General features: G+C 35.5%; 1 protein-coding gene across 1 annotated transcript in view; it reads right to left on the bottom strand.

The window, feature by feature from the left end:
• mrpl23 (mitochondrial ribosomal protein L23) overlaps nucleotides 1-12,929 on the bottom strand; it is a 41,785-nt gene extending 28,856 nt beyond the window's left edge. The window contains exons 1-3 of the mRNA XM_056452074.1: nucleotides 12,822-12,929; nucleotides 12,141-12,263; nucleotides 6,850-6,932 (exon numbers count right to left, since the gene is read on the bottom strand). Coding sequence (XP_056308049.1) covers nucleotides 6,850-6,932; nucleotides 12,141-12,263; nucleotides 12,822-12,838 — 223 coding nt within the window. The 5' untranslated portion in view covers nucleotides 12,839-12,929. The remainder of the gene's footprint in view (nucleotides 1-6,849; nucleotides 6,933-12,140; nucleotides 12,264-12,821) is intronic.
• Nucleotides 12,930-26,078: the final 13,149 nt, after the last annotated feature.

Below are 26,078 nucleotides of genomic sequence, written 5' to 3'. Positions count from 1 at the left end.
CGCGGCTCCTCCGACTACAATGTCCAACAGAACATCAGAAAAATCCAGGTATGGAAAAATATTCGGTGGTGTATGTGCCCGAATGTCCAACAATTCGTCTCTGGTGAAACTAATTGTAGGAATATGACTCGAGACAGGACAAACTAACAAAAACACAAACACTACTGCAGAGTACGACACGGAGGCTGCCATCGTCATCGGCGGCATCTTGGTATGACATAGTACAAAACTGCAGAAGCATTTTAGATATGTATAAAGTATGTAATATATTAACATCATTAGATTAATTAAAATATACAGCAAATAATATAGTAAAGTTTATTGGAGTCGTTTATCAAATGATTGATCATTTAATGTTTCTCTCGCAGCTATGCGCACGCAGTCTGCTGTGATAAAGTAATGCAAAAACGTACAAATAACTTTAGAAAATGAAAGTAAAACCCAGACATTTTAGGTGAGTCAGAAACTACAGTCGGACACATTTTTGCACATCTTTTTGGGTCTGCAGAGCACATGATGTGTGAGCGTTGACGGTTCTCGCACACACGAACCAGCAGTAGGAAACGTGCAAAGCGAGAAGATTTTCCATTGGTTAAACAGAAAGGCTTTGGCTTTCTTTGATGGAGACAAAAAAAAGTGTAAAAGGATGATAGTAATAGTATTATTCATGCATCACCACTAAAATACACTTGGGCAGCCATTAATGTACCTGGGCGGCCCGCCCAAGTAAAGTCTATGGGCCCTATCATACACTCGGTGCAATAAGGCGCAAGACGTGTTTGCCCAACGTGTTGCTATTTTCAGACCAACGCAACCTTAATTTTCCCGTTTTCCGCTACGTTATTTAAATAGCAAATCCATTTGTGCCACTTTGTGAACTCATGGGTGTTCCAGTCTAGAAAAGAGCTGTTTTAAGGTGCACTGTTGGCGCGTTGCTATTTTGAGGAACTAAAATAGACTGTCCAGAAAGTCCAGTGCAGAGCACATTAGTTTTGCGCCTTGCTTAAACATGCATGATGTACAGCAATACGCAAATATCTTTACAAATGAAAAAGAATTAAAGGAATAAAATATAAAAAAAAAAAAAATGTTTCTACATAAATATATAAACCATCCATGCCTCCATGCCTTCTTCATCTCAGGGAGCTTTTTTTCAGTTTATTCATGACAACTTGCTTTTGTATAATGTTGTTATTGTTATTATTATTATTATTATTATTTATTAAATGCATATTTATATTTGTTTTATTAAAAACAAGCTTAGATTTGTCCACCTGTTTTGGACCATATGGGGCAAAGGACGTGTGTTTGAATATAACCTCAGTTTTTTGACCACACTTCATTACAATTGTTCATTTATTCGTTTGCTGGAAATTAGAACTGAATTTAGAAATAGTTTTGAAACATATCCTCACGCTTAACAAGCAAAATTAATTATGTAGGCTGATGGATGTCTTCAGTGGAGTGCGTACAACACCGTTTCCTTATTCACGAAGGAGAGAAAGAGAAAGTGAAAGTAAAGGTGGATTGGAGAAGGCTCATTCTTTATCCTCGCACTGCAGATGCTCTGTTTAACTCTGTTTTTTCGCTAGTAAAGCATTCAGTTTTTACACTTACAAATTCTGCCATGTAAATAGCAAATGCACAACACAACTGACATTTAAAGGGAATGGGAGATGAGACTCTGATTGGTTTACATTTACATTTAGACATTTAGTCATTTAGCAGACGCTTTTATCCAAAGCGACTTACAAATGAGGACAAGGAAGCAATTTACACAACTATAAGAGCAGCAGTGAACAAGCGCTATAGACAAGTTTCAGGCGTGTAAAAGTCTAAGAAGCAAAACATTAGTAGAAATTTTTTTTTTTTATTCTCAAAACATACCCACAACTCATTTAGAGAACAAGCACAACCCTGTTAGACCATGCGCCATGGCGCAGAGTGTATTTTTCCATCCTTAAAATAGCAAAAGTGGATTCGGAATTAATTCTGACTCCTTATTGCTTTTGACTCTCCACCTAGATCGTTAAAATAGATCCCATATGTGTGGGAAGCACTGGACATGACTTTCATTTTTGGATAAACTATACCTTTAAGTGGACAAAACAATTAGTAACGTCTACATAAGTTGTTGCAATTGTGATATTTTGCTGCACGAAAGAAAATTCGCTTTTGTGTTCCAAAGAAAAACAACAACATACCGGGATGACATGGCTGTAAAAATAGCTAAATGCCTAAATTTTATCTTATGGGTGAACTACTCCTTTAATCATAACTGTAAAATAAGAGTATAAGGTTGTGTAACACTTCTGGTGAACTTTTTGAAAAAATAAACAAGGCAGGGCATCCTAGTACAACCGTTGGTTGAAACACTACAGCAAGAAACAGAAAGATAAGCAGCTGTTGAGTGCAATCACGCAAACCACTCTTGCTTTCCCTTCCCTCCATCAGTTCCTCCCACTTTATCCCCAAAACACAGTACACTGAATTAGCTGTATGTTTATACATATATTTCAAACTCCTGCTCTCCTGCCAAAACATCTTGTCAGTATTGATCATTCTCATCGACTAGCATACTGTACATATCAACCCTATCTAGGTGACCGACCACCCTGTGAGAGCAAAACAAGTGATAAACATTAGCCAGTTGTTGTTTAAGGAATGCATAAGGTTTAGGCCAGTTGACAGAACTGTCACTGCGTCTTTTACACGATTCAGTGTAGTTTGACCTGCGTTGTTGAGAAAGTAGACAACAACACAGAGTCAGAAGAGGTGCAAAAATAGCAAGGGGGTGCGCACAGGACTCAAAAACAGCTGGCCGGAACAAACTGGAATGGATTAGAATGCAGGGGTCTTGACACTTTGTTTTTTTGCAAGATGCTAAAAAGAAGAGGCAAACGATGTAGTTTTATTAAGTGTGTCTTTTAGATTTAAATCTGTGCTTCTTTATTAAAGGTGCTGTAATGTAAGTTTTTGACTCTTCTAAAGCATAAAAATACTATAATTTGTTTGCAGGTATTTAGGAAACATGCTAAGTGAACATTCTTGTTAATGTGAAAAGTCAGATATTTTGCTTTGAAAATGTGTTACGTGCCGGAACAACTGTCTTTATTTTGGTCTCTTTAACCCACCCAATGCCAGTTTAGCCAATTTTATTTCAGCACCCTGGGTTGCCTTGGTGGAAAACAGCGTATTTCATTCATTCAGTCACTAAGGCTCTCAAAGTATGTGTCCACGACCGAAATGCGACCTCCGGTGGACAGTAACAGCCCCGAAATGAGACACAGATTCAGAATTGGTTAATAATTAGAAAATACTATAATATTAGGAAAGTAAACATTAGGTGAGCAGGTAAATTGTACCCTGTGTCCTACAACACGCTACACAGTGATAAGCAATTGGGTTGTTTGCACCAGACGAAATGCAAAATACATTTAAATACAACCATTCAGAAGCACAGAATAGTGCACTTACTGCACCCCAACATGGTATGGTTATGGTAATGGTATGGTTTATAATCTAATAACTAACTGTACGTACTGAATCACTAATATGTGTTGGCTTACACTGAGTTACAGTTCTAAAGTTCAATTTTAAAGGGTTTACTTTATTTCAAGATCTGAGGTGAACTATCTGCTGCTGCTTTCAGCAACAAATGTCATGTGAAATACCATTCAAACTCACATTATTAGCATTTAACACTGAATAAAGTGTACCTAAGGTTATCATTGTCTGTTTTCTGTTGTTCAGCTGCAAGAAATAGATACAGTTTCTAAAATATATATTTCAGGTGCTGGTTAGAACAAAAACTTCTATTATTTTGGAAAATATTCCTTCTATTGTGTGCCGTTGCTTTTATTTAGAACACTGTTTAAATCAGCCTTTAGACTCGACAGTCAGGCACACTGCTGTTAGTGTCGTCAATCTGGCAACCTGAGCTTGCGTGTGTTTTGAACGAGGAGTGCAATACCTAGTTCATGGTTATCACTACATCCATTCTTCCATGGCGGGGCGCCATACCAAAATTCATCAAGCCAAAGCTACATTACAGCTTCTCATTCAAAACATTCAGTCATTTTTTTAAAATAGCGGGTTATTATCGCACCAAAACGTATTAAAAGGTAAGTGAATTACAACAGCGGGACCTTTTCTGTAACCGTAAGAGTGCTGTGCGTTATTTGTTTAACCCTTTAAGGTGACGTGCTGACTGACTGACTGGATAGGTGCGCGATGCGTGAGGCCAGCAAACACGACATAGCTTTTAGTTATGACGAACAGTTTCCATAATTATATTTTATTTATAAATAAAGGTCCATGGCTCTGCACACAATGACTTTATATTGCTGGAGTTTATAACCGCATTTCACCTAACTTCAGGACACATTAATGCCGCTCTGTAGGTCTATTGGAGACATTCACAAACATTCATACTCTTTATAAACGCACTAAATCGCACTTCAGCAGCGTTTATTTGAGAGCGCACAAGAAAATCTGCATTTGAGCAGCGTATATTTGAGGGCGCACAAGAAAGTTTTGTGCACAAAAAGAGGAAATCAACGCTCGAGCACAGAGATTGACAAGCTCGTATTACATGAATGCGATCTCGACTTGTTATACAGCGCTCACTATATTTGTCAATGAAATAACAACACAGGTAGTTTGTAGATCTGAGTAAAAGGCCCAACAGAGTCTGCCGCCAGAGGAAACACTGTCATTCATCCACTGGGTGTCAAACTTACATACTGCACCTTTACTTGTGGGATAACATTAATGAATATTAGCTAAGGCTGCACGGTGGTGCATGTTCTCCCCGTGTTGGCATGGGTTTCCATCGGGTGCTCCGGTTTCCCCCACAGTCCAAAGACATGCGGTACAGGTGAATTGGGTAAGTTAAATTGTCCGTAGTGTATGTGTATGAATGAGCGTGTATTGGTGTTTCCCAGTGATGGGTTGCAGCTGGAAGGGCATCCACTGTGTAAAACATATGCTGGATAAGTTGGTGATTCATTCCACTGTGGCAACCCCAGATTAATAAAAAACAATACTTTGTTGTGTATCCATGTCCAAAGTAAACATATGCTTCATTCGATTTGTATTGTAAAATGCTTATAACAATTACAATAGATGACACTTTACAACCCTCAAAAAAATTACATTACCTGTTTGTTCAAACTACTTATTTAAAATGAGCAGAAACAACACAATTCCTGAGGCTTTTTAAAGGACAACTTAATTGTTTTATGTTCAATCTACTTCAATTTGTAAAAATGTGTAAGTTAACTTAAGTCCTTCATGTTGTCCCAACACAAATCGATTGTGTGAAACCCAGCATTTATTTACAGTGAATAAAGTCTCATTAGGAAATGTTAGTTAACAGATTCAAATCAACAGTGAAAAAAGGCCAGGTATATTATAGTTAATATGTTAATATTGTTAGTAAAAACAATTAAAAAAATTAATTTTATAAGTTAACTCAATTGAATAAGTTTAATAAGTTTATAAGTTAATTCGATTTAAGTTATTATTAATTAACAATTACAACAATGATTTTAATACACTATTAGGAATTAACTAAGAAATTATTTCAATATTTCAGCATGTAGTAGTCCAGATTAACAAGTCAAAATGTTTAAATTGGAATTATTAAGTCTCTACGCATTTCACACTGTTAAGAAAACCATTGCAAATACAATGTGACTAAATATTCTTTAAAAAAAGCACTCTAAAAGTTTACATAATAAATAAATTGTTGATGGTATGATATTGCGATATCAATATATATGTTCATTATCATGAAATATTGAATATCAGCATGTCTGTACTGTAAGAAATTTACAGTTCATTGTTTGTTCGTGTTAGTGCATACATTAACTAATGGTGAGTTCAGACTGCATGACTTTCAAAGTAGTCGCATCATGGATATTTTTACACTGCATGACTATCTGGAGTAGTATTCCATCGCTGCTGTGTTCACACTGCAAGATGGATCGGCGACAGGGGGTTTCACACTGCATGACTTTACAATAGGAAGAATCGCCGACAACTTTGTCTCAGTCCGCAAACCACATCTAACAACCAAACATACGCGAGAAGATGTACTTATTCTGCTCACCTGGGTTTTGAAGGGAATTAGCAATTTCTCCTCAACTTTTTTCTTTGTCGGTTATGGTATTGCTCAGATGGGTGCACCTGACAAATTTCCACTAGTTTTTTCTCCATTGCTTGAGTCCAAATAGACTGAAAAGAAGCACTTTTAACTTCTCCCCCAACCTCTCGCTGGTCTGCAGATATCCATACTAGTGGATGCTGCACTCTTATTGGCTGTAGGTAATCGCTAATGTTATTTTCAATCAGAATAGATTTTACACAGCATGATTTTTAATCGGCGGTGTCGGCGACTCCTCTGTGCTTTTCTCAGATCGCGTCTTTGATAGTTCACACTGTGTGATTGTTACTCACGTGAACAAGCAGCGATTTGCCTGTGATTACAGGCATTTGTCTGTGATTTCTCAAAACCTGTAGGCGAGTTAGTATCTGGACTAAAAATCATGCAGCCTGAACTCGGCATAACGAAACATTATTGGAAACTCTTATACATTATTTAACATAAAATGACTCCCGACTTAGGTGTGTGCACTATATTTGTATGGATTAGAGTACATTAAGATGGATTGACTGTAGTTTTATAAAACAACACCTGACTTGACTACTGATTTAAAACTTAAAAGCCACGGTTAATTAAACTTTTTTCTAAACCCTGTTTGTCCATCCTCTTTAAAACATACAATCTTGTTAATAACTGATACATTCTATATAAAGTATATGCACAAAGAAAGATTTACTCACAGTACTGGATCCTTGTGCGTACAGCTGAAACAGGAACACTGTAGATCTTCTCTAGATAATTTCTGACATCACACTTGGTCATTCTTGAAGACAAAATTAAAATAGATGGATGTTGAATGTTGCAAAGGAGTAAGAGAACAAAATATGAGAATCTAAACTATGATCTTAGAATACAAGTCATATGGAAACAATTAATACAGAGATTCCCAACCCTTTTTAAGTTCAAAAGTTCTTGTGACCTCACAACCCCACCACACCACACCCAAATAACTGAATTAAGATGTACACTTTAGGATCTCATAGGTGACAAACTACGTTCAACTGTATCTCAAGTGATCTCTAGGTTGAGAAGTTCCAAATGTTTTGCTTTTGGTGGGACTAAAATGACGTGAAAAGAATTTTGTGACATGATCTTATTTCACAAACAAACAAAACACAATTGTATCATTATGTTTGAGTTACTGAAAACCCAACGAGTACCATTCAGAAAACAGGATGGTGAAGCTAATGGGAAGAACATATTGAACTGCTTTGAAAAACAAGGATGTTTGTCCACGAGTCAATCCATGCACTTTTTTTTTTTTTTTAAAGAAGATGGTTCCAAGAAATCTAACAAACAGATGCTCCTTCAGAAAGTGTATTGTATGCACATCTTTCAGAGTCAGCACCAGGGTGTGATGCCCAGATTTCAATGAAGTGGAGTGGAGATTTGGCCGTGAAACGCATGTGAGAGAGAAGAAGCATACAAGTGTACATTTGTCTGTGTGAAAGTGAGAGAGAGAAGCAATTCCTAGACAGCAGAGCACTCGAGCCACAGTGAAACGAATAGTTAGCAGACCTAAGTGCTTTTTGAGATCTTGGAGTGGAGAAGAATCTTGTTTTTTTTTTCAATTCCGGCCCCCCGGTGACCTCGACCACTCTGCCAACAGGAAAGACCTTTGATTTACCATTTACTATTAACACTGTATGAGCCTAGAGTGTTTTATAATCTGAAGTTAACGTACAGAAGTAAGGTGGCAAGTTTTACATTAATTTATAGGTTCAAAAAAAAAGAAAAATTATTATTATTTTTTTTTATCTACCTATCTATCTATCTATCTATCTATCTATCTATCTATATATATATATATATATATATATATATATATATATATATATATATATATATATATATATATATATATACATATACACTACCTGATAAATTAGTTTATCAATTCGATGCTAAATGGACAAAGCTAAGGTGTGAAACAATTTTAGCTTGTCCACTTTCGACCACTTCCAGAAGTACAGTAGTCGAAAATGCATTTGACATGATTGCTCCAATCGTGAGAACGCACATATGGTTGAATGTGTTCGAACGTCCACTAATGCATTCTCCACCTACTGAACTCATTTATAAACTGAGCGGCTGAAGAATTTTAGGTTTGTATAGGAGGCAACTATTTATGAAGTATAAAAATCACCCATCCCAATACGTTTAATATTTTTCTATTGCAAAAATAAACAGCCTATGTATTTGACCGCAAATCTTCATCTTCAAACAGCAGCTCTCATGTAGCACCTGTGAACTAGTGTTTTTTTTTTTTCCAGTTCCTGATCCTTTGCATAATGTTTTATATTCACTTTTATTTGAATTACTTTTGATGTTCTAAAATAGAAAAATAAAGCTTGTTTAATTGATCTGGTAACTTTTAATAATTTGCTTGTCTTTTATATGAAATTATCAAATATGCATAATTTTTTGCAGACCCTACCTTATCAGAGAAGTGACAAAAGAGACACATTTAAATGCCACAAGTGGACGGCAATGTGTCTACCTTGTCCTTTTTTGAATAGATCAATGACATTGCATCTTAAACCCTTATGTGCTGTTAAAAATTGGGTGATTTTGAGTCATAATTAGCCACAATGTTCTCTGTTTCAGCAAATATTATGATTTTTGGTGACAAATCTTATTTGAACACATATTTTGGGGTAAACACCTTGAAATTTTTCAAAATTCAACAATACGCTTTAGACAAATTGAATATCATTTCGTTATGTTCATGGCTGTTTTTGCCCTATTGACTTCCATTATAATGACATATTTGATTGTAAAGCAATGACACACCATATAATCAAGCATTCTTGATTGTTGCTGGCTTTCCCTGTTGGGAGAAGGTAAAATGTGTAACTTTTACCACTGATCATCAGTTGTAAATTTTAAAATTTATGCAAATTTTTTGTTTAACTCCACAGAACTTCATTTAAAAGTCGTAAACTTTTTCACACAGGCCTATCTAGAGAGTTATTGGTGCCAACTGATGATCAGCAGTAAAAATTAAAAGTTTTACCTCTTCCCAACAGGGATAATAATCAAGAATGCATTATTTGGTGTCATGGTTTTGCTTTCAAAAAATGTTGTTATAATGGAAGTCAATGGGGCAAAAACAGCCACAAACATAACGAAAGGGTAGTCAATTTTAACAACACACAAGGGTTAATACAAGGTGCAAACAAGGCTTTAGACATGTTGTAAGCAGCAACTGACTCCAGATGAGTCACATGAGCAGCAGAGCTCTACACAACTACAAATTTCATCTTGGAATGCAGAAATACAACAGTGTCATATTTCTAAATTACTGTTTGATGAAAGAACCACACTGAGCCTTGGATCCCACTGTGAAAATCCAGGTCAAGTTCAGCCTGCAACATATTTTAATCTTATTTCATACCATGTTCAATTAATTTAAATTTGTATAGCGCTTTTACAAATGTAGATTGTCAAAGCAGCTTCACACAGAAGATCATAGTAAATTGAAACAATAGCTATGTTTCCATCCAACTATTTTTATGCACATCTTGCATTTGCGCATAAAAAAACAGTTTATGGAAATGCCATAATGCGCTTAAAAAACTTATGCGCATAACTGAGTAGGATAAACTTTTTATTCGATAAGAAAAGATGCGCTTAAACTACGATGGAAACCCTTTTTATGAAATACCTTACCGTTTAAGTATTAGTGTTATTATATTATTAATGACCTCCAGAATCAAGAGCGTCTGTGCTCCGTGTCTGACACCTTCAAACGCCACCGCGTGTCAGGATTGCCTTTGGATGCGCAAGTCGTTTATTAGATAAAGAAAAAATTGACGCAGCTTCTCTTACCAGAGTAAAATCCATTTTTACTGTCGATATGTGGTGCCAGTTAATCAGAAAGTGACGATTTTGTTCGTTTTGACTCATTGGATGGAAACGATGCTTTATTCGCACGTCTTTAATGCAATAATCCAGTTTTACGCATAAAGTTCATTTGCAATTTTGGATGGAAACATAGCTAGTGTCAGTTCAGTTTTCAGTGTTTAAGTTCAGTTCAGTTTAGCTTAATTCAGTGTGGTTAATAATCACTACTGAGAGTCCAAACACTGAAGAGCAAATCCATCGATGCGCAGTTCTACAGATCCCGAACCATGCAAGCCAGTGGTGACAGCGGCGAGGAAAAAACTTCACTAATTGGCAAAAGTAAAGATTTAAAAAACCTCGAGAGAAACCAGGCATAGTTGGGCATGACCATTTCTCCTATGGCCATTTTCTTGTTGTATCTGGGGCTTGCTCAGCTCACATCATTGAATCATTAAAATAAATTAATAGTTTAAAAAAACAACCAAAAAAATAAAAATCAACACCTTAAAAAAAAAAAAAAAAAAACATTTTATTAGTTCCACTCTATTGAATCAATTAAATGAAGCACCAGGCAACACGGTCATGACCTTCAGCAGATGTAAACAGTGCCTTGTGCATGTGTGGCTTATCTTTTGTAAGCGCTGACGTCTTTTAAAGATAGAGACCTCCTTGTTGTTCAATCCTCTTGCCTGTGAGTTTGAGCTGCGCCCCACCCTTCACACATAAACACTCTACGCTCATCCCTAAACATGCTCACACCGCCCTATTCAAAGGCTTTCCAAGTAGGTGACTCAGAGGTAAAGCGACAAAACACTCGAAATTTTGAGGAAGTCCAAAAAAAAAGGGGGCGATCTTTTGTTAGCCGGTGACCTCTAGGTTACATTCACACCACTGGGACTATAAAGGCGGCAAGAGAGTCGACAAATAGCTGTAATGAACTACGAAAAGATCATTAAAATGAAATTATTCAGAGAAAAAGGCAAATAAAAAGATGAAAGATCAAATGTTGATGATGGATCAAATACTTAAAAGGCATGCAGAATGGTAAATAAACGGAAATCCCGCAAGTACAAACTCTTTGTGAAGAGGCCCTCTTTCACAAAAACAAGTGCTTTGAAATTCTTTGGCTCTGATAATCGCTATGCAAACCAGGTTGGTTTCAAGTAAAACAACTTCTTGCCAAAGTGGAGGGTATCTTTGAAAAGTAGAAAGTGAAGAGGGGGATGTCTTTAATGTTTTAATGATACCTCTGTTGCTTTGTCTGGTTTCGTACTGTTTGCGATGGGACTGTGTCAAACGCAGCACTGGAGTAGACAAAACAGTTTTGATATCAAATGAAAAGGTTTCAAAACAAGAAAAAAACACACTCTTCCTTTGATCGCACAGGCACTAAATGTTTCGATTCAGGTGACAAGGATGCATGGTGCAAATTAACATCACAAAACACTCAAAGTAGTAAAACCAGGTTAAAAAAACTTCCCCTGATAACATATAGTCCGATTTCAAGCGTGTGTGGTTTGGATGGAATAATAACTGAGGAACAAGGCTCCACCGTCACTGCTTTAGATGTACGCCCTGAGGTTCACCAGAAAACAAAGCAGACTTTGTACTCTTTTTTTTGTGTGTGGACTCCGATTAGACCCATTATTAACAGTTCTGACTGCCTGTTTCGTATTACACCACAGCAATGTAATAATTATGGCTGTATTTTTTAGTGACGCTTAACAAACGTCATCAATAAAGTCACCAAATGCTGGATCTTAAGCAGGCAAACGAGCTGTAAACAAATCTGAGAGAGTCTGGGAGCACCAAAGCATCATCTGGCACGCAACCGCACACGGAAACGTCATCCCGTGTTTTGTAACGAAATGCAGTGTTGCATCTAACCGGCCTGCAATTACAGTTAAGCTTCACTTAAGATGCTTTAATTCTTTGTGATCATCATGTGCAATCAGATTCCCACTCTGCAATTTACAGTCTCGAATTGAAAGGCATTTGTGGGATTTGTCTGACACCTAGTGGAAAGTAATGCAACTATCTTTGTTAACTGAAATTCTGTTGTGACACGTTAAAAGTATTCAAGACAACGACGTAGCTTCATTAAAGACAATGACAAAATACTTACGCCATAGAAATACGAAATTGAACTGTGTCAGGTGGCTGTTCTCTTCCTGGTCTGACTAGTGTCATGTTGAAAGTAGGTCGGAATATTCTCAGCTGGGGGTTACCCAGCTGGTATAAAGGATATCTGAACAAAATACAAAAGAGAAATCACATAATGAGCAGAGTTAATTGCCATTACTAGCTAATAATCCAATTAATTACCTTACCACTTGTATGAATGAATGCATGTATGGAATAGTATATTGTATTCTTGGCATAGTCATATTACAAACTAATTACTGTGACGATTACATGTCCATGAATAAATAAGTAGACTTAATACTATAGTCTTCACACAGAATTAAAATAGTACAATTTAATGAGAACGACGTGGTCATTGTTCAAATTGATAACCATGTTATCTGGTACAAAAACATGGCACTAAGTTCAATTTGCTGGATTACCATGGTACGTTACTGTGCTTAAAACAGGGTTTATCCTAGTACAAGCAGGAAAACATAATACATCGGCAAGTATGTGGTGTGCTACTGCTAATGAAATAAGTATATCATTTAAATTTATACAAAAGTACACCTTGCATTAAGCAGAAGGTAGGCTAGTGCAATTTTCACTGTTTATATATATAACATTAGTTTAGATTTTCATTATTTGACGAACTAAACAAACATTTAAAAAATCTCACATTATCCGTTTCGCCATATTCTGCAAATGTTCCGGATTTCTAGAATAGCATGTGGTGTTTTGATTTTATTTTCATGTGCTCAAGGTCCTCGAACACTCTCGTCTTCTGAAAACTTGCGCAGACAGGAGTTTTGAAATTTCAAAATAATAGCCCTCCCAAAATTGAAAATACAAGTGCTGGACTTCACACAAGTGCTACTTAAAAGTGCTTAATACAAGTGCTACTTTAACAGATAGGTGAAATAAATGAATGCAAGTTTAATACCTAATAAAACCTTCTAATCAAAGAAATGAAATGCAGTCTATTTATAAATCCATTCATTTTTTGTTTGTTTTATCTTCTTAAATATTATGTGCAAACTTTTATTTTGAAATATTTGTCATTCCTTGATGTTTCCTCGTGTCACATTTGTATTTCCGACTTATAAACAATCGGTCCTCAATGCGTTCCTGTTATATGCGCGTCATTAATTAATTTTCCTTCGGCTTGGTCCCTTTATTTATCAGGTCAGGACAGCGAAATATTTCATTTGAACCACAAATAACTACCATATGTTTTACACGGGACTCGAATCAGCAACGTTCTTGCTGTGAGGCGACAGTGGTAACCACTGAGCCACAGTGTTGCCCTCCATGATTCAAATCATTTAAAGGGATAGTTCACCCCCTCCCCCCAACAAAAAAATGGTAATTCTCTCATTACTCCCCCTTAACTTCCAACCTGTCTGAGTTTCTTCTTTTGAACACACTGGGTGGTCAATGCTTAGCTACAAATGTCCATTTTCTTCAAAATATCTTTTTTTGTGTGTTTAAGAGAAGAAAGAAACTAATAAAGGATTGGAACCACTTGAAAGGTGAGGGAATGCAGGCCCATAGCCAGCCTATTGAACAAGGTGGTTCTTTTTTTCTCAAAAAGTGGAGAAAACTTTTGCTGTTATTCAATTTCTATTAAATTATGAGATTCAAATACTGCATTTTAGTGATATTTTAAGCATTATTTTTTGCTTTACTTTTAATTACTTTTTAATGCAGCAAAAATACTAGTACTAACTGTACAATTTTACCACAAAGTGTTTATTTAGAAATGTGCAATTAAACTGTTTTTTTTTTTTTTGTGTGTGTGTGCATTTAAAAGTTATTACAGTTTTATAAATAATGTTATGAGATTAGAATTTTAAATTAAGAATAAAAAATACTTATTTTTAAAATACAAAGTTATTATCATGGATAATTAAAAAAAAAACTATTATAAATCTGTTAACACTTCTTAAAACTAAAAAAATATTAAAAACTGTAAACTGTAGGTAAATAACAAACTGGCCAGCTCATTTTTTCAGTCAGAATTTGTACATTTGAATAATTAAAAAAATATTTGTCTTAAAGCCTTCTTCTATCAGTTATTTTCTCTATTTATGATGGCATATTCTGTCAAAAATGGGGCAAATTAGCTCATATGGGCACCAAATTCTGGACTTTGTCAGTGGGGGGGTGGGTCTTTCGAACACCCCGAACACCTTGTCGTTGACTGTCCCAGGAATGCGCTTCAAAATTACAAATCATCCTTTGAAATGTGTACAGGCTGATTCAACAACAGAGGGCGCTAAAGTATGAATTCATGAAGGTTACTGTTTTAAAGGAGTCACACACTCACTGTGCATGTTCAGTTGTAATATGTATGTGGTGTGATATACCGTACACAGGATTCACGTTTACGCAGTTTTAAACGGGCATTGAAGTTAAAAATTACTTTTACACAGAACATCACCTTTTGAACATACTTTTTAATTTTTTTAATAAGGCTAAAATTAAAAATAAAAAAACCTAAAGGGGATAGCCAAGGACCATTTATCAAAAATAACATTTAAAAAGATTGTTCGAAAATTGGATAGTGTAGCCTACAACATTTTTGTTAAAACCACTTACAGTTAGTTTGACCACAAACTTCATAATACTTGCAATCATTAATAATAATTGTACTCATACATCATAATAATTATTGTTGTAACAACAGTAAATATAGAAACAGATACATCATAAAAACTTTTTGCCAATAAAGGCCGATATACACCTTTCCGACTAAGTTTTCCTCATTTAGGTTATTTATTTATCTATTTTTTATTTTTTTATTTACTGTCCATTTAAGGTTATTTTTTACAGCAGTCATGACAGCTTAAGTCTTCCCCTAAGGGTCATTAAAATGATAGATTCAGGGGTGTAAGCTTATTTCTCAACAAAAGGAAAACCTTCTGTACACAGTAACCTGCATAAACCAGCACTGACTCATTTTATATTTGTGTGTGTGTGTGTGTGTGCGTGTGTGTGTGTGTGTGTGTGTGTGTGTGTGTGTGTGTGTGTTTGCTTTTCTGTGCATTTAAATTTTAAAACTTAAAACTCTTGTCAAAGTCTAATGTAAATTTCGCCCTATCCAATATTTTCACATCTGCACATTTTAAAAAAAAATTACGTCCAAATGGGATTTTGATAAAATTTGCATTCAATTCCACAGAGAAAACTGCACTTGTTAAAAATGACCTGCATCCTGCATTAGACCAAGGTATACGTCATATAACATTTATTATTCATTCTTTTTTTTTTTGGCTTAGTTCCTTTATTAATCCGGGGGTTGCCACAGCAGAATAAACTGTCAACGTATCCAGCACTTGTTCCAGCTGCAACCCATCACTGGAAAACATCCATACACACTCATTTACAAACGCATACTACAGACCAATTGAGCTTACTCAATTCCTCTTGTACCTCATGCCTATGGACTTACGGGGAAAACTGGAGCACCCCGAGGAAACCCACAGCGAACACAGGAAGAACATGCAAACTCCACACAGAAATGCCAACTGACATAGCTGAGACTCAAACTACGGCCTTCTTGCTCTAAGGTGATCGTGCTACCCACTGTGCCGACGTGACTTAAGCTTAGTGCTGTGTTTGACACACGATATTACCAACATAAATCAGTTACAGAATTAAACTGGTATTCATTATTTTTTTAAAAAAACTGTCTGACCATTTCCATTTTGTTACAAAAAAGAGCACCTCTGATGAAAATAATTTTTTGGAAGCTTTTGGACATAACTGTGTATTACAGTATAGTGTGTCCACTGTGATATTGGGGTGATATAAAGACAACAAATCTCTTTTTTTTATTTCCTGATGTTTGAAATAGGATTCAAATCCCTCCCATTTTGAGGCCCACTGCAATGTGAAGTAGGAGTGCAGTTTCCCCACCCACTGAATTGATTGACAGCCATGTATAAACATGTCTCAGTAGTAACGCATATCATTTCTACAAGCCAGGACGTGCGCAAAGCAAATGGGATTAAACGATCTGTTCAGCTCTTTGTGATCATCAATCATCATCAAATGTGATCAAGAATGAGTTTTACGAGTTTAAAACATTTTTAAAACAGTGCATGTTTGTGATGAATTATCACCACAGCTGCACGTCATAACAATTATAAAAGAAAACTCTTCAATCCCGGTTTGTGTACATTAAAACAGGTTTATTTTGTTTATTAACATAACGGATACAGCAGTGGATATTAACGTGTATCCTGTCACATTTGCAGTGCAAAAACAGTGCAACGTTAAACATGCGCACACACAGAACTTTGTAACAACATTGTGTGTGACTTGAATTAGGCTTGAATTAACTCCACAACAAAAACATCAAATAATCATTGGTAAAGTTCTTACTGTAGTATTTCTCACAAATGTTACGCGAGATCTGCTTCCTTCATGTCTGTCACTGTGCTGTTTATCTGACGCAGCCTAGGCGGAGATTGAGGCACACTCTGACAGGCATGTGGGAACAGTGGAAGCTATAATAAATAATCTGATGGGTGTTTTGAGCTGAAACTTTACTAACACATTCTGTAGACATAAAAGAATTAAATCTGGAAAAAGGGGTAGATAGGTGCCCTTTAAATGGAGAGCCATCCAGATTAACAACAATGAAGTATGGAATTTCACAACGACCTTTTTTAGGTCTACTTGCCGGTTGCAAGTTTATCACTGTTAAAACATATGGTACCATCCATAAAAGTAATTTCTAATTTTTACGGTAAACTACTGTATTTCATTAATTTATAAAACTGGCAACCACAGCTGCCACTTTTTTCTGTAAATCTGACAGATTTTACATTGCTACAGATATTTTTTTACATTGATACAGATATTTTACAGATACTTATAATGCACCCAGAAAGTATTTAAAGTTCTTTTTTCCAAAGTTCCCGTTATGTTAAGCCTTATTCCAAAATGGATTAAATTTAGATTTCACCCAAAATTCTATCACAAAAGGTATCTAATGAACAATATGAAAATATAAGTTTGACATAATTGCATTTTGAAAAATTTTGAAAATAAAACATACCGCTGTACCTTATAAATGTTTCTTGTAGTTTTTAATTTATCAGTAATCAATTAGAATTTTCAGCAAAAGCCAAAAAATGCACCCCTGGTCATTAATATTTACTTATCAGCTACCTGAGGTTATATTAGAAAGAGCTCCTAAGTTTGGGGACAGTTTGCAAAGCTCTTGTAATTGAATCACAGTGCAAGAGTGCCTTGTCAAGGTGCCAATGTTATTAGCAAAGGGTGGGGCTCGGGTGGGTTAGAGGAGAAGTGCTCATGCAACCCGACTCCTCTCAACCTTCAACCAAAGGTCTGTTTCACACACTGTGTTTCCAATGCTGCCATTTATAGATTGGCCCATGCAGTTTGTTTGTGACTGAAACCGATGCCTGTTCAACATGGGGTAAAATCTGAAATTATCAATATCACTCGAGTGATTAAATAATTATTAGTAATGCTAATATGTAGGATATATATCATTACTAATAATTATTTAATCACTCGTTTGATTACTACAAATCAGTGCTTACAGTATAATATTTGCATGAAAAAATCAGTAAGCAAAGTAAATTAGCCAGGCAAAATTTGTCTAGTAGAAAATAAATAAATAATAATTATTATTATTATTTAAAAAATGATTGGGGTTAACTGAGCGAAAGATGCCAGGAGTGCAAGGCGCGAGAAAAGCTATGGAAACTTTCCCAGGCTCAAGTTATATTAAATATCCAAAAGGAAAAGGGGAAAAATTGTAAATTGGAAGATCCAGACAGGAAGATGGAAAAGTCTTTTTCGCCTTAAAGTGAATACTTGGCTTGTAGAGGTCTGCTATTTTTTTTTCTTCTTTTGTCAAAACAGCATTTTATATTTCCTTGAGGGACTGCCATGCCACTCATATTTTCCATTATTGCATTGACTGGGATATTGTGTTACATGAATGTACATGAAAAAGAGCTGCAACTGTAAAAATCAGGTGGTCCACAAACATTCCAGCAGACTTGCTCCATGAGAATAATGGATGCATTTGTAGACGCAATGACTGAGCACTTCCAGTTCCTTTAGTATATATTGTACTCCATCTTATCAAGCTTTCTTCAAAATAAATACACAAACAATATCAATATAATATATATTTAAACATAATCTGCAAACATTATTAATCTGTTTGTTTGCTTGTTTATTTGCTTGTGTATTGCACTTGAATTAATAGAACACAACAAATACAAAAAAAAAAAAACATTCTAAAACAATGTAGATGCTGATATCTTCTAATCGAAAAAAAATGTCATTGTAATTTTAAGGAAAAATAATTCCTATTAAACGAACAAGTACTATAACATTAAGCTCAACAACTCTTTGTTGCTTTTAATAGTTTTAAGTACACTACCTGATAAAAGTCTTGTCATCGATCCCAGTTGTAAGAGCGACAATACAATAACTTGACTTCTAGTTGATTATCTGGAAAAGTGGCAGAAGCTAGTATTGCCATAAATCATCAGTGAACTACATCCCATGATCACAAAATACTGCAGAGAACCTATTGGAACCCGCATGGACCAAAGATTCTCACGGATATCAGTCAAGTTTGGTGATCATGCTTTGGGGTTATGCGAGAGATCAAGACATTTATGCTGCCCATTACATTACAAACCACAAGAGAGGGCAAACTCTTCATAAGGATAGCACTCCTCCTTCTTCAGCCTCCACTTCAAAGTTTCCTGCAGCAGAGAAGGTCAAGGTGCTCCAGGATTGGCCAGCCCAGTCCCCAGCCATGACATTTTAAGCATGTCTGGGGTAAGATGAAGGAGGAGACTTTGCCATTTCCAAATGACTTTATAAATAAGTTATTTGAGTCATTGCAGAGATGTGTGGATGCAGTTGTCCAAGCCTCATGGGAGTCATCCACAAAATTAATTATTTTTCCAACTGCAACCATGACTTTATATATTCTACACTGTACACTATTTCTGTTAAGTGACAAGACTTTTTGTCTAAGCAAAGTCAGAACTTACTCTTCTTATTAATTAAAAATCAAGGGCATGATCACGTTATTTGGGTAAATAAAGCATAATCTAGAGGCCTTTGCCTTTCTATATAAGCCATCCTGATACCAAATGCTCAACTAGAAGTCAAGTTATTATTTGCTGTTCCTAAAACTTGGATAGGCGACAAGTTTTTTTGTCAGGTAGTTTAGTTATTGGATTATTGGATGTAGGACAAGATCATATAGAATCTGTGGCTTTATAAGGACGTATATCAATATCTTAAAAATAGGCAGCTAATATGCCACTTGTTAATCATTAATACTTAAACTAAAGTGTATCAGGAAAAATTCAGTAGTTTGTCCACTTGCTTGTTTCAAAGTTGTATAAATTATGAAACTAAAATAAAAAAAAAATTGTCTTCTGTTAACTTACATAACAAAAAAAGTGTTATCTAATGTATTCATTTATTCATGAAAAGGCAAATAAATAAATAAATGTATGCAAAAAAGTCTGCACAATGTTTATTAATGCTAAAAAAAGTTTAATTAAGTGGAAAAGAGGCTAAACAAATAAATATCTGTTCATATCATTATTATAAACAAGACATTTTTTAAAAGCTTTTCGCTGATGTTATCTGACAATTAGACTGTAGAGACTGTAAAAAATCTTTAAAATAGTTTTCCATATTTTGTGATTCATGTTTTTATTATGTTTTCCCTGTTTATTTATTGTGTTTGGATTGGATTATGGTCCCTGGTCTTTCTTTCAAACCAAACTTAAACTTGAAAAGATAAAAAAAAAAATAGATTTTAATAACATTTAACAATTTATTACATTGTGTTGTTTATTACACTACAAAAACCTTGTATCAAACAGCCAGTGCATATTCTGTTTATTTTACAGACTTATTTCTCTATATATTATTTCTTCTACATCATATTATTTAAAACTACTAAAACATCATAAAAGTCACTTTGTTAAACCTGTACAGTTTGAATTTTCAACATTAAAAGTCGACAGAGCAGAGATCAAGGTCTCATAATGCAATTCACAATGGTAAATAAACAGAAAACCACAAAATACAGGTATTAACAGAGATTTTTTTTACAGTGCAAATATAATCAGTTTATTCACTATAAATATATACTATCATTTGTTTTTCACTCTATCCTCACAGTGCGTGGAAAGCTGACCCTGCCACCAATCATTCAAACTGTTATTTATAGCACTTCTCAACGGAGTCGTATAGTTGATGTGTAAATTGAGCCTCTTCCTTTGGACATGGCCCCAAAGCACGCCTCAACTCTGACCCTGAGCCAAGGCCACTGTAAAGTTGAACTTGGCATAATCACACACCAAGAACAAACACGCATCTGAAGACAAGAGCAGAAGATAGTGACCTTTTCCTGCTATTTTGAATCAACTTCTAGGTCCAAATCTGAACATTTCTTTAAATAAGGCAGATAAAGGAAGGAATGATGACAGCCACTAGTCAGCTGATAGGTGAAGCCGTTTAGTGGTTGTGTGATTATTGGAGAAGAGTGAACAGCGAAGGGTGAGGTGTCCCACAGCCTTATCCAATGACCACCGCTCTGCCAGCAGATCCTGAGGTGCAAAAGGGGCTGACTTACAGAATCTGAGCCAGTCGCAACTAATCTTTCAGGCATTTAGGCTATTGGCCTCTTCGACACGTCGGTGATTCACTGTCAGAAGACGTTTTTCTATGTGTTTTCTGGGAAGCAAGAGACACAGTTAGGCATGTAAGGCATGAAATAGATATTGAAGAAAGAAAGAAACAAAAGAAAGTAGGATGGATGGATAGATGATATAAAAAGAAAGATGGATAGACAATAGTGAACAAAAGAAAAGAAAGAAAAAGAAGATGGGCAGACAGATAGATGGAAAATGAAAAAAAAAAACAATGAAAAAAGAAAGAAGAATGGATGGATGGATGGATAAATGGCTGAAAAGAAGAAGGAAGAAAGAAAGAAAGAGAAAGAAAGAAAAGAAAGAAAGAAGAAAGAAAGAAAGAAAGAAGAAGAAGATGATGGTTTAATAGATGGATGAAAAAATAAAAAAAGAAAGATGGAGACAGACAAACAAACAAAGAAAGAAAGAAAGAAAGAAAGAAAGAAGAAGAAAGAAAGAAAGAAAGAAAGAAAGAAAGAAAGAAAGAAAGAGATGATGGTTAGATAGATGGATGAAAAAATAAAAAAAAGAAAGATGGAGACAGACAAACAAAACAAGAAAGAAAGAAAGAAAGAAGAAAGAAAGAAAGAAAGAAAAGAAAGAAAGAAAGAAAGAAAGAAAGAAGAGTGATCATGATATGGATCCATCCATCATTACAAGACAGTGAAAGACCACCCACTTATCCCCATTAAATAGCATTCAGCTCTTACATGATTGCAATCCTTCAGAACATGACAACGCCAGTAGTCTTACAGTATAGAAAATAAAGACTACCCACATGCTCTGGGACAGGTTTTGTCATTCTACTCATCACACTCTATCCCAGCTTCTACTTACCTGTTGTAACCTGTCTTCATCTGCCTGCACAATCAAAGAAAAGTCTGTTAATCTCTGTTACTCACTGGTTTGGATTGCATATAGCCACCAGTTAGTTTAAGTAAATACCCATGTGTGAATCCCCAGTCGGTCCTCCTCTCCACTTTCAGCAGAAGACCTGACTGAACACAACGATACATATCTATCTATCTTTCTATCTATCTATCTATCTATCTATCTATCTATCTATCTATCTATCTATCTATCTATCTATCTATCTATCTATCTATCTATCTATCTATCTATCTATCTATCTATCTATCTATCTATCTATCTATCTATCTATCTATCTATCTATCCATCCGTCAGTCCATCCATCCATCCATCCATCCTCCTTCATTTGTTAGTTCATTCAGACTCAGTGATCAGTAGTAAAACCCCAGAGCGTGCAATTGTGCTGAAACGGCACCACAAAGAATAGCCACTGTTAGAAAACCAAACAGAGTATAAGGTTTAACTGTTTTTATTCATTCAACGTTACTAACAAACACACCACGAAATCATCTTAAAGAATTATTTATTTCAACTCGACTGAAGTTATGATTTGAGTTTGGAGCAAAAGCATGTTATTAGATGTGAAATCTAACAGATCAGCATCAACACAGAGCTATAGTTTACTAAGAAGCGGTGCAAACAGCTCTCAAATTGCAGATTTGTTTTCTTTGATTTCAGGACCCCACAGATCTCGTCTGCAATATTTTGCATAGCTTGTCACTGAATTAAGACTATGGGTAGTAAAAGGACGCCTGAAATCAGCTGCCTACAAATCACTTTTTACTGCCAAAATGTGCATGAAAATCACCTTTAATTGCAGCCCTACTCCTTTTGCCTGAAATAATGCAGGCAACTTTGGAAGAGCGAGCCATTACACACAACTCAATCATCCCCTGGAACCATGGACATACATTCACCAGCATCTTATTAGGTACACCTTACTAGTACCGGGTTGGACCCCCTTTTGCATTCAGAACTGCATTAATCCTTCGTGAAATAGATTCCACAAGGTACTGGAAATATTCCTCAGAGATTTTGGTCCATATTGACATGATAGCATCACACAGTTGCTGCAGATTTGTTGGCTGCACATTCATGATGCAAATCTCTTGTTTCGCTACATCCCAAAGGTGCTCTGTTGGATTGAGTTCTGGTGACTGTGGGTACATTTGAACACAGTGAACTCATTGTCATGTTCAAGAAACCAGTCTGAGATGATTTGTGCTTTATGACATGGTGCGTTATCCTGCTGGAAGTAGCCACCAGTAGATAGGTACACTGTGGTCATAAAGGGATGGACATGGTCAGCAACAATACTCGGGTAGGTTGTGGCATTAACACGATGCTCAATTGGTACTAATGTGCCCAAAGTGTGCCAAGAATATATTCCCTATTACTATTACATCACCACCACCAGCCTGGACTGTTGATACAAGGCAGGATGGATCCATGCTTTCATGTTGTTGATGCCAAATTCTGACCCTACCAATGTCAATGTCGCAGCAGAAATCAAGATTCATCAGACCAGGCAACGTTTTTCCAATTTTCTATTGTCCAATTTAGGTGATCCTGTGCAAATTGTAGCTTCGGTTTCTTGTTCTTAGCTAACAGGAGTGACACCCAGTGTGGTCTTCTGCTGGTGTAGCCCATCTTCCTTAAGGTTCGACGTGTTGTGCATTTCGAGATGCTCTGGGGAGCCAAGAAAGAAAGTTGCATAGTGTGGCTTTAATAGACCCTTAGCTCCACTTGATGGCTTTCAAAGAAGTCTTGGGTCAGACAGTAGGCACTGTCTCTGTGCATGATTAGCTCTATCAGTTTTACCAAGGTAAAGCCACTGATCTGCAATCAAATTTCATTATCCAATGAAATGAAACACTCTGATAACATCATACCGTATCATCAAAGGCTTGTGCGCTCCATCAACAAACAGTGATATATTACATGCCATTTGGCTCTAAAGTGTCATCCATCTCTCCATCCTCATATCTTAAAGGCTTAATGCTTGTGAATCCACTCTGCTTGCTGCATTACCATTACCTATTGGCACCCCTCCAGGACCAGATCCCGTACAAATAGACCAGATTCTCTTACTGTACTAATTTATCACTTGTACCTCTATTGTTGAGTGGATGGCCATCTGATCACCTTGTGTCAGTGGTGACTACCATCCCAGTTGTGCTACAAACTGCATCTTTGAATAAGATGGATTTTTCAGTAAATACTTGTCAATGTTCTTATCTGGCAAAACTAATCTGCTGGTAGCTTCATCTCCTGAGACGTCCTACATGAGCTTTATTGACAATGAGAGATCTGTTTTATTCAGAATTATTAACCCCCTTTTAGATTTTTTTTTTCTTTTTTAAATATTTCCTAAATGATGTTTAACAGAGCAAGGAAATTTTCACAGTGTGTCTGATCATATTTGTATTCTGGAGAAAGTCTTATTTGTTTTATTTTGGCTAGAAAAAAACAGTTTTAAAAATTTTTAAACACCATTTTAAGGTCAAAATTATTAGCCCCTTTAAGCTATTTTTTTTTCAAAAGTCTACAGAACAAACCATACAAGTTATGCAATAACTTGCCTAATTACCCTAATCTGCCTAGTTAACCTACAGTATAAATGTCACTTTAAGCTGTATAGAAGTGTCTTCAAAATATCTAGTAAAATATTATTTACTGTCATGATGGCATAGATAAAGTATAACAACTCAGTTATTAGAAATGAGTTATTAAAACTATTATGTTTAGAAATGCGTTGAAAAAAATCTTCTCTCCATTAAACAGAAATTGGGGAAAAAAATAAACAGGGGGGCTAATAATTCTGACTTCAACTACCATCTTTGTAATACAGTTGGCTGATTTTACATCAGTGATTGATATGCCAGCAATAACTGAGTATGAACAATTATTTAATTAAATAAGTGTCAAATAGCATGGATCATGAATAATGGAAAAGAGCCCCCATACACTGTCTTTTAGGGCCTAAAAATTTGGGCTTAGCCCCTGAGTGGGAGTAATCTTTTCCTGTAGTCCCCACAGCCATGCAATAACTATAGGGAGCTTTCATCTTCACATAACTATACAACAAGGAGTGCGTACAACATATTTCCAAGGGTGATAAATGAAAGACCAAATTTGTAACAGGGAACTATGGCAATTGGTTGAGGCTGCATGTACCAGCCAACATACTTTCTGTTTTACATGACATTATCAATGAGTTTTGCATTAGATGTATGCATTAGACAGACAGACAGACAGACAGACAGACAGACAGACAGACAGACAGACAGACAGACAGACAGACAGACAGACAGACAGATAGATAGATAGATAGATAGATAGATAGATAGATAGATAGATAGATAGATAGATAGATAGATAGATAGATAGATAGATAGATAGATAGATAGATAGATAGATAGATAGATAGATAGATAGGGCAATTCTTGAGTGTTAACAGCTTAATTGTTTCATGCTCAATCCACTTATGTTTGTAACAATTAATAAGTTAACTTAATTCCTTCATGTTTTCCCAACACAAATTGATTGTGTGGAACCCAGCATATTTACAGTGCATTTTCAAAATTAAGTATATAGAGATAAACAGGTTAAATAGTAGAATCATAAATGTAAAAGTGTGATGCTTTATTATTGTAAAACAAACAACAACAGATAATTATCCTCTGTCCAAGAAAATTATGTAAACAGAACAATTTTTTTACATTATTCAATTATTTTTTTATTTTATTAATTTTTCATTTCATAATTTATGTTGATAATAAATGTGAAAACAAAACAACCAGTACCTGCCCAGAATAAATTTGAACTTAAAGGGATAGTTAACCCAAAAAAATAATTCTGTCATAATTTACTCTCCCTTTAATTCTCGGTTAATTGAGTTTTTTCTTCTCCTAAAAAGAAAAGAATATATTTAAGAAAAAAAAAAAAACAGCACATAGTTGTTTTTTCCTATAATGAATGCCAATGGTTATCAGTTTACAACATTCTTCAAAATATCTTATGTTATGCTCAACAGAAAAAAATTGAAACTCATAAGGATTTGGACCCACTTGTGGGTGAGTCATTTAGCTATCTCTCTTTTTTTAATTGTGGGTGAACTATCCCTTTAATACTGCTGGAAATGTGTTCTAGTTTGTTTGGAATGAACTGAGAGAACAGAGCTTTAATCTCTTTCTTTCTTTCTTTCTTTCTTTCTTTCTTTGTTTGAGCAGATACTGAAGCAATGTTGCAGTGCACTTTGAGAGTGAATTAAGTGTTGCCTGAGAAAGTGAACAAAACTGAAAAGTACAAAGGGTCATAATTGAAGAAATTTAAATATATAACAA

This window comes from Danio aesculapii, chromosome 25 (assembly GCF_903798145.1).
Source record: "Danio aesculapii chromosome 25, fDanAes4.1, whole genome shotgun sequence".
NCBI lineage: Eukaryota > Metazoa > Chordata > Actinopteri > Cypriniformes > Danionidae > Danio > Danio aesculapii.
Note: the sequence above shows the minus strand (reverse complement) of the source record. Positions and strands in the feature narration are given on the sequence as shown.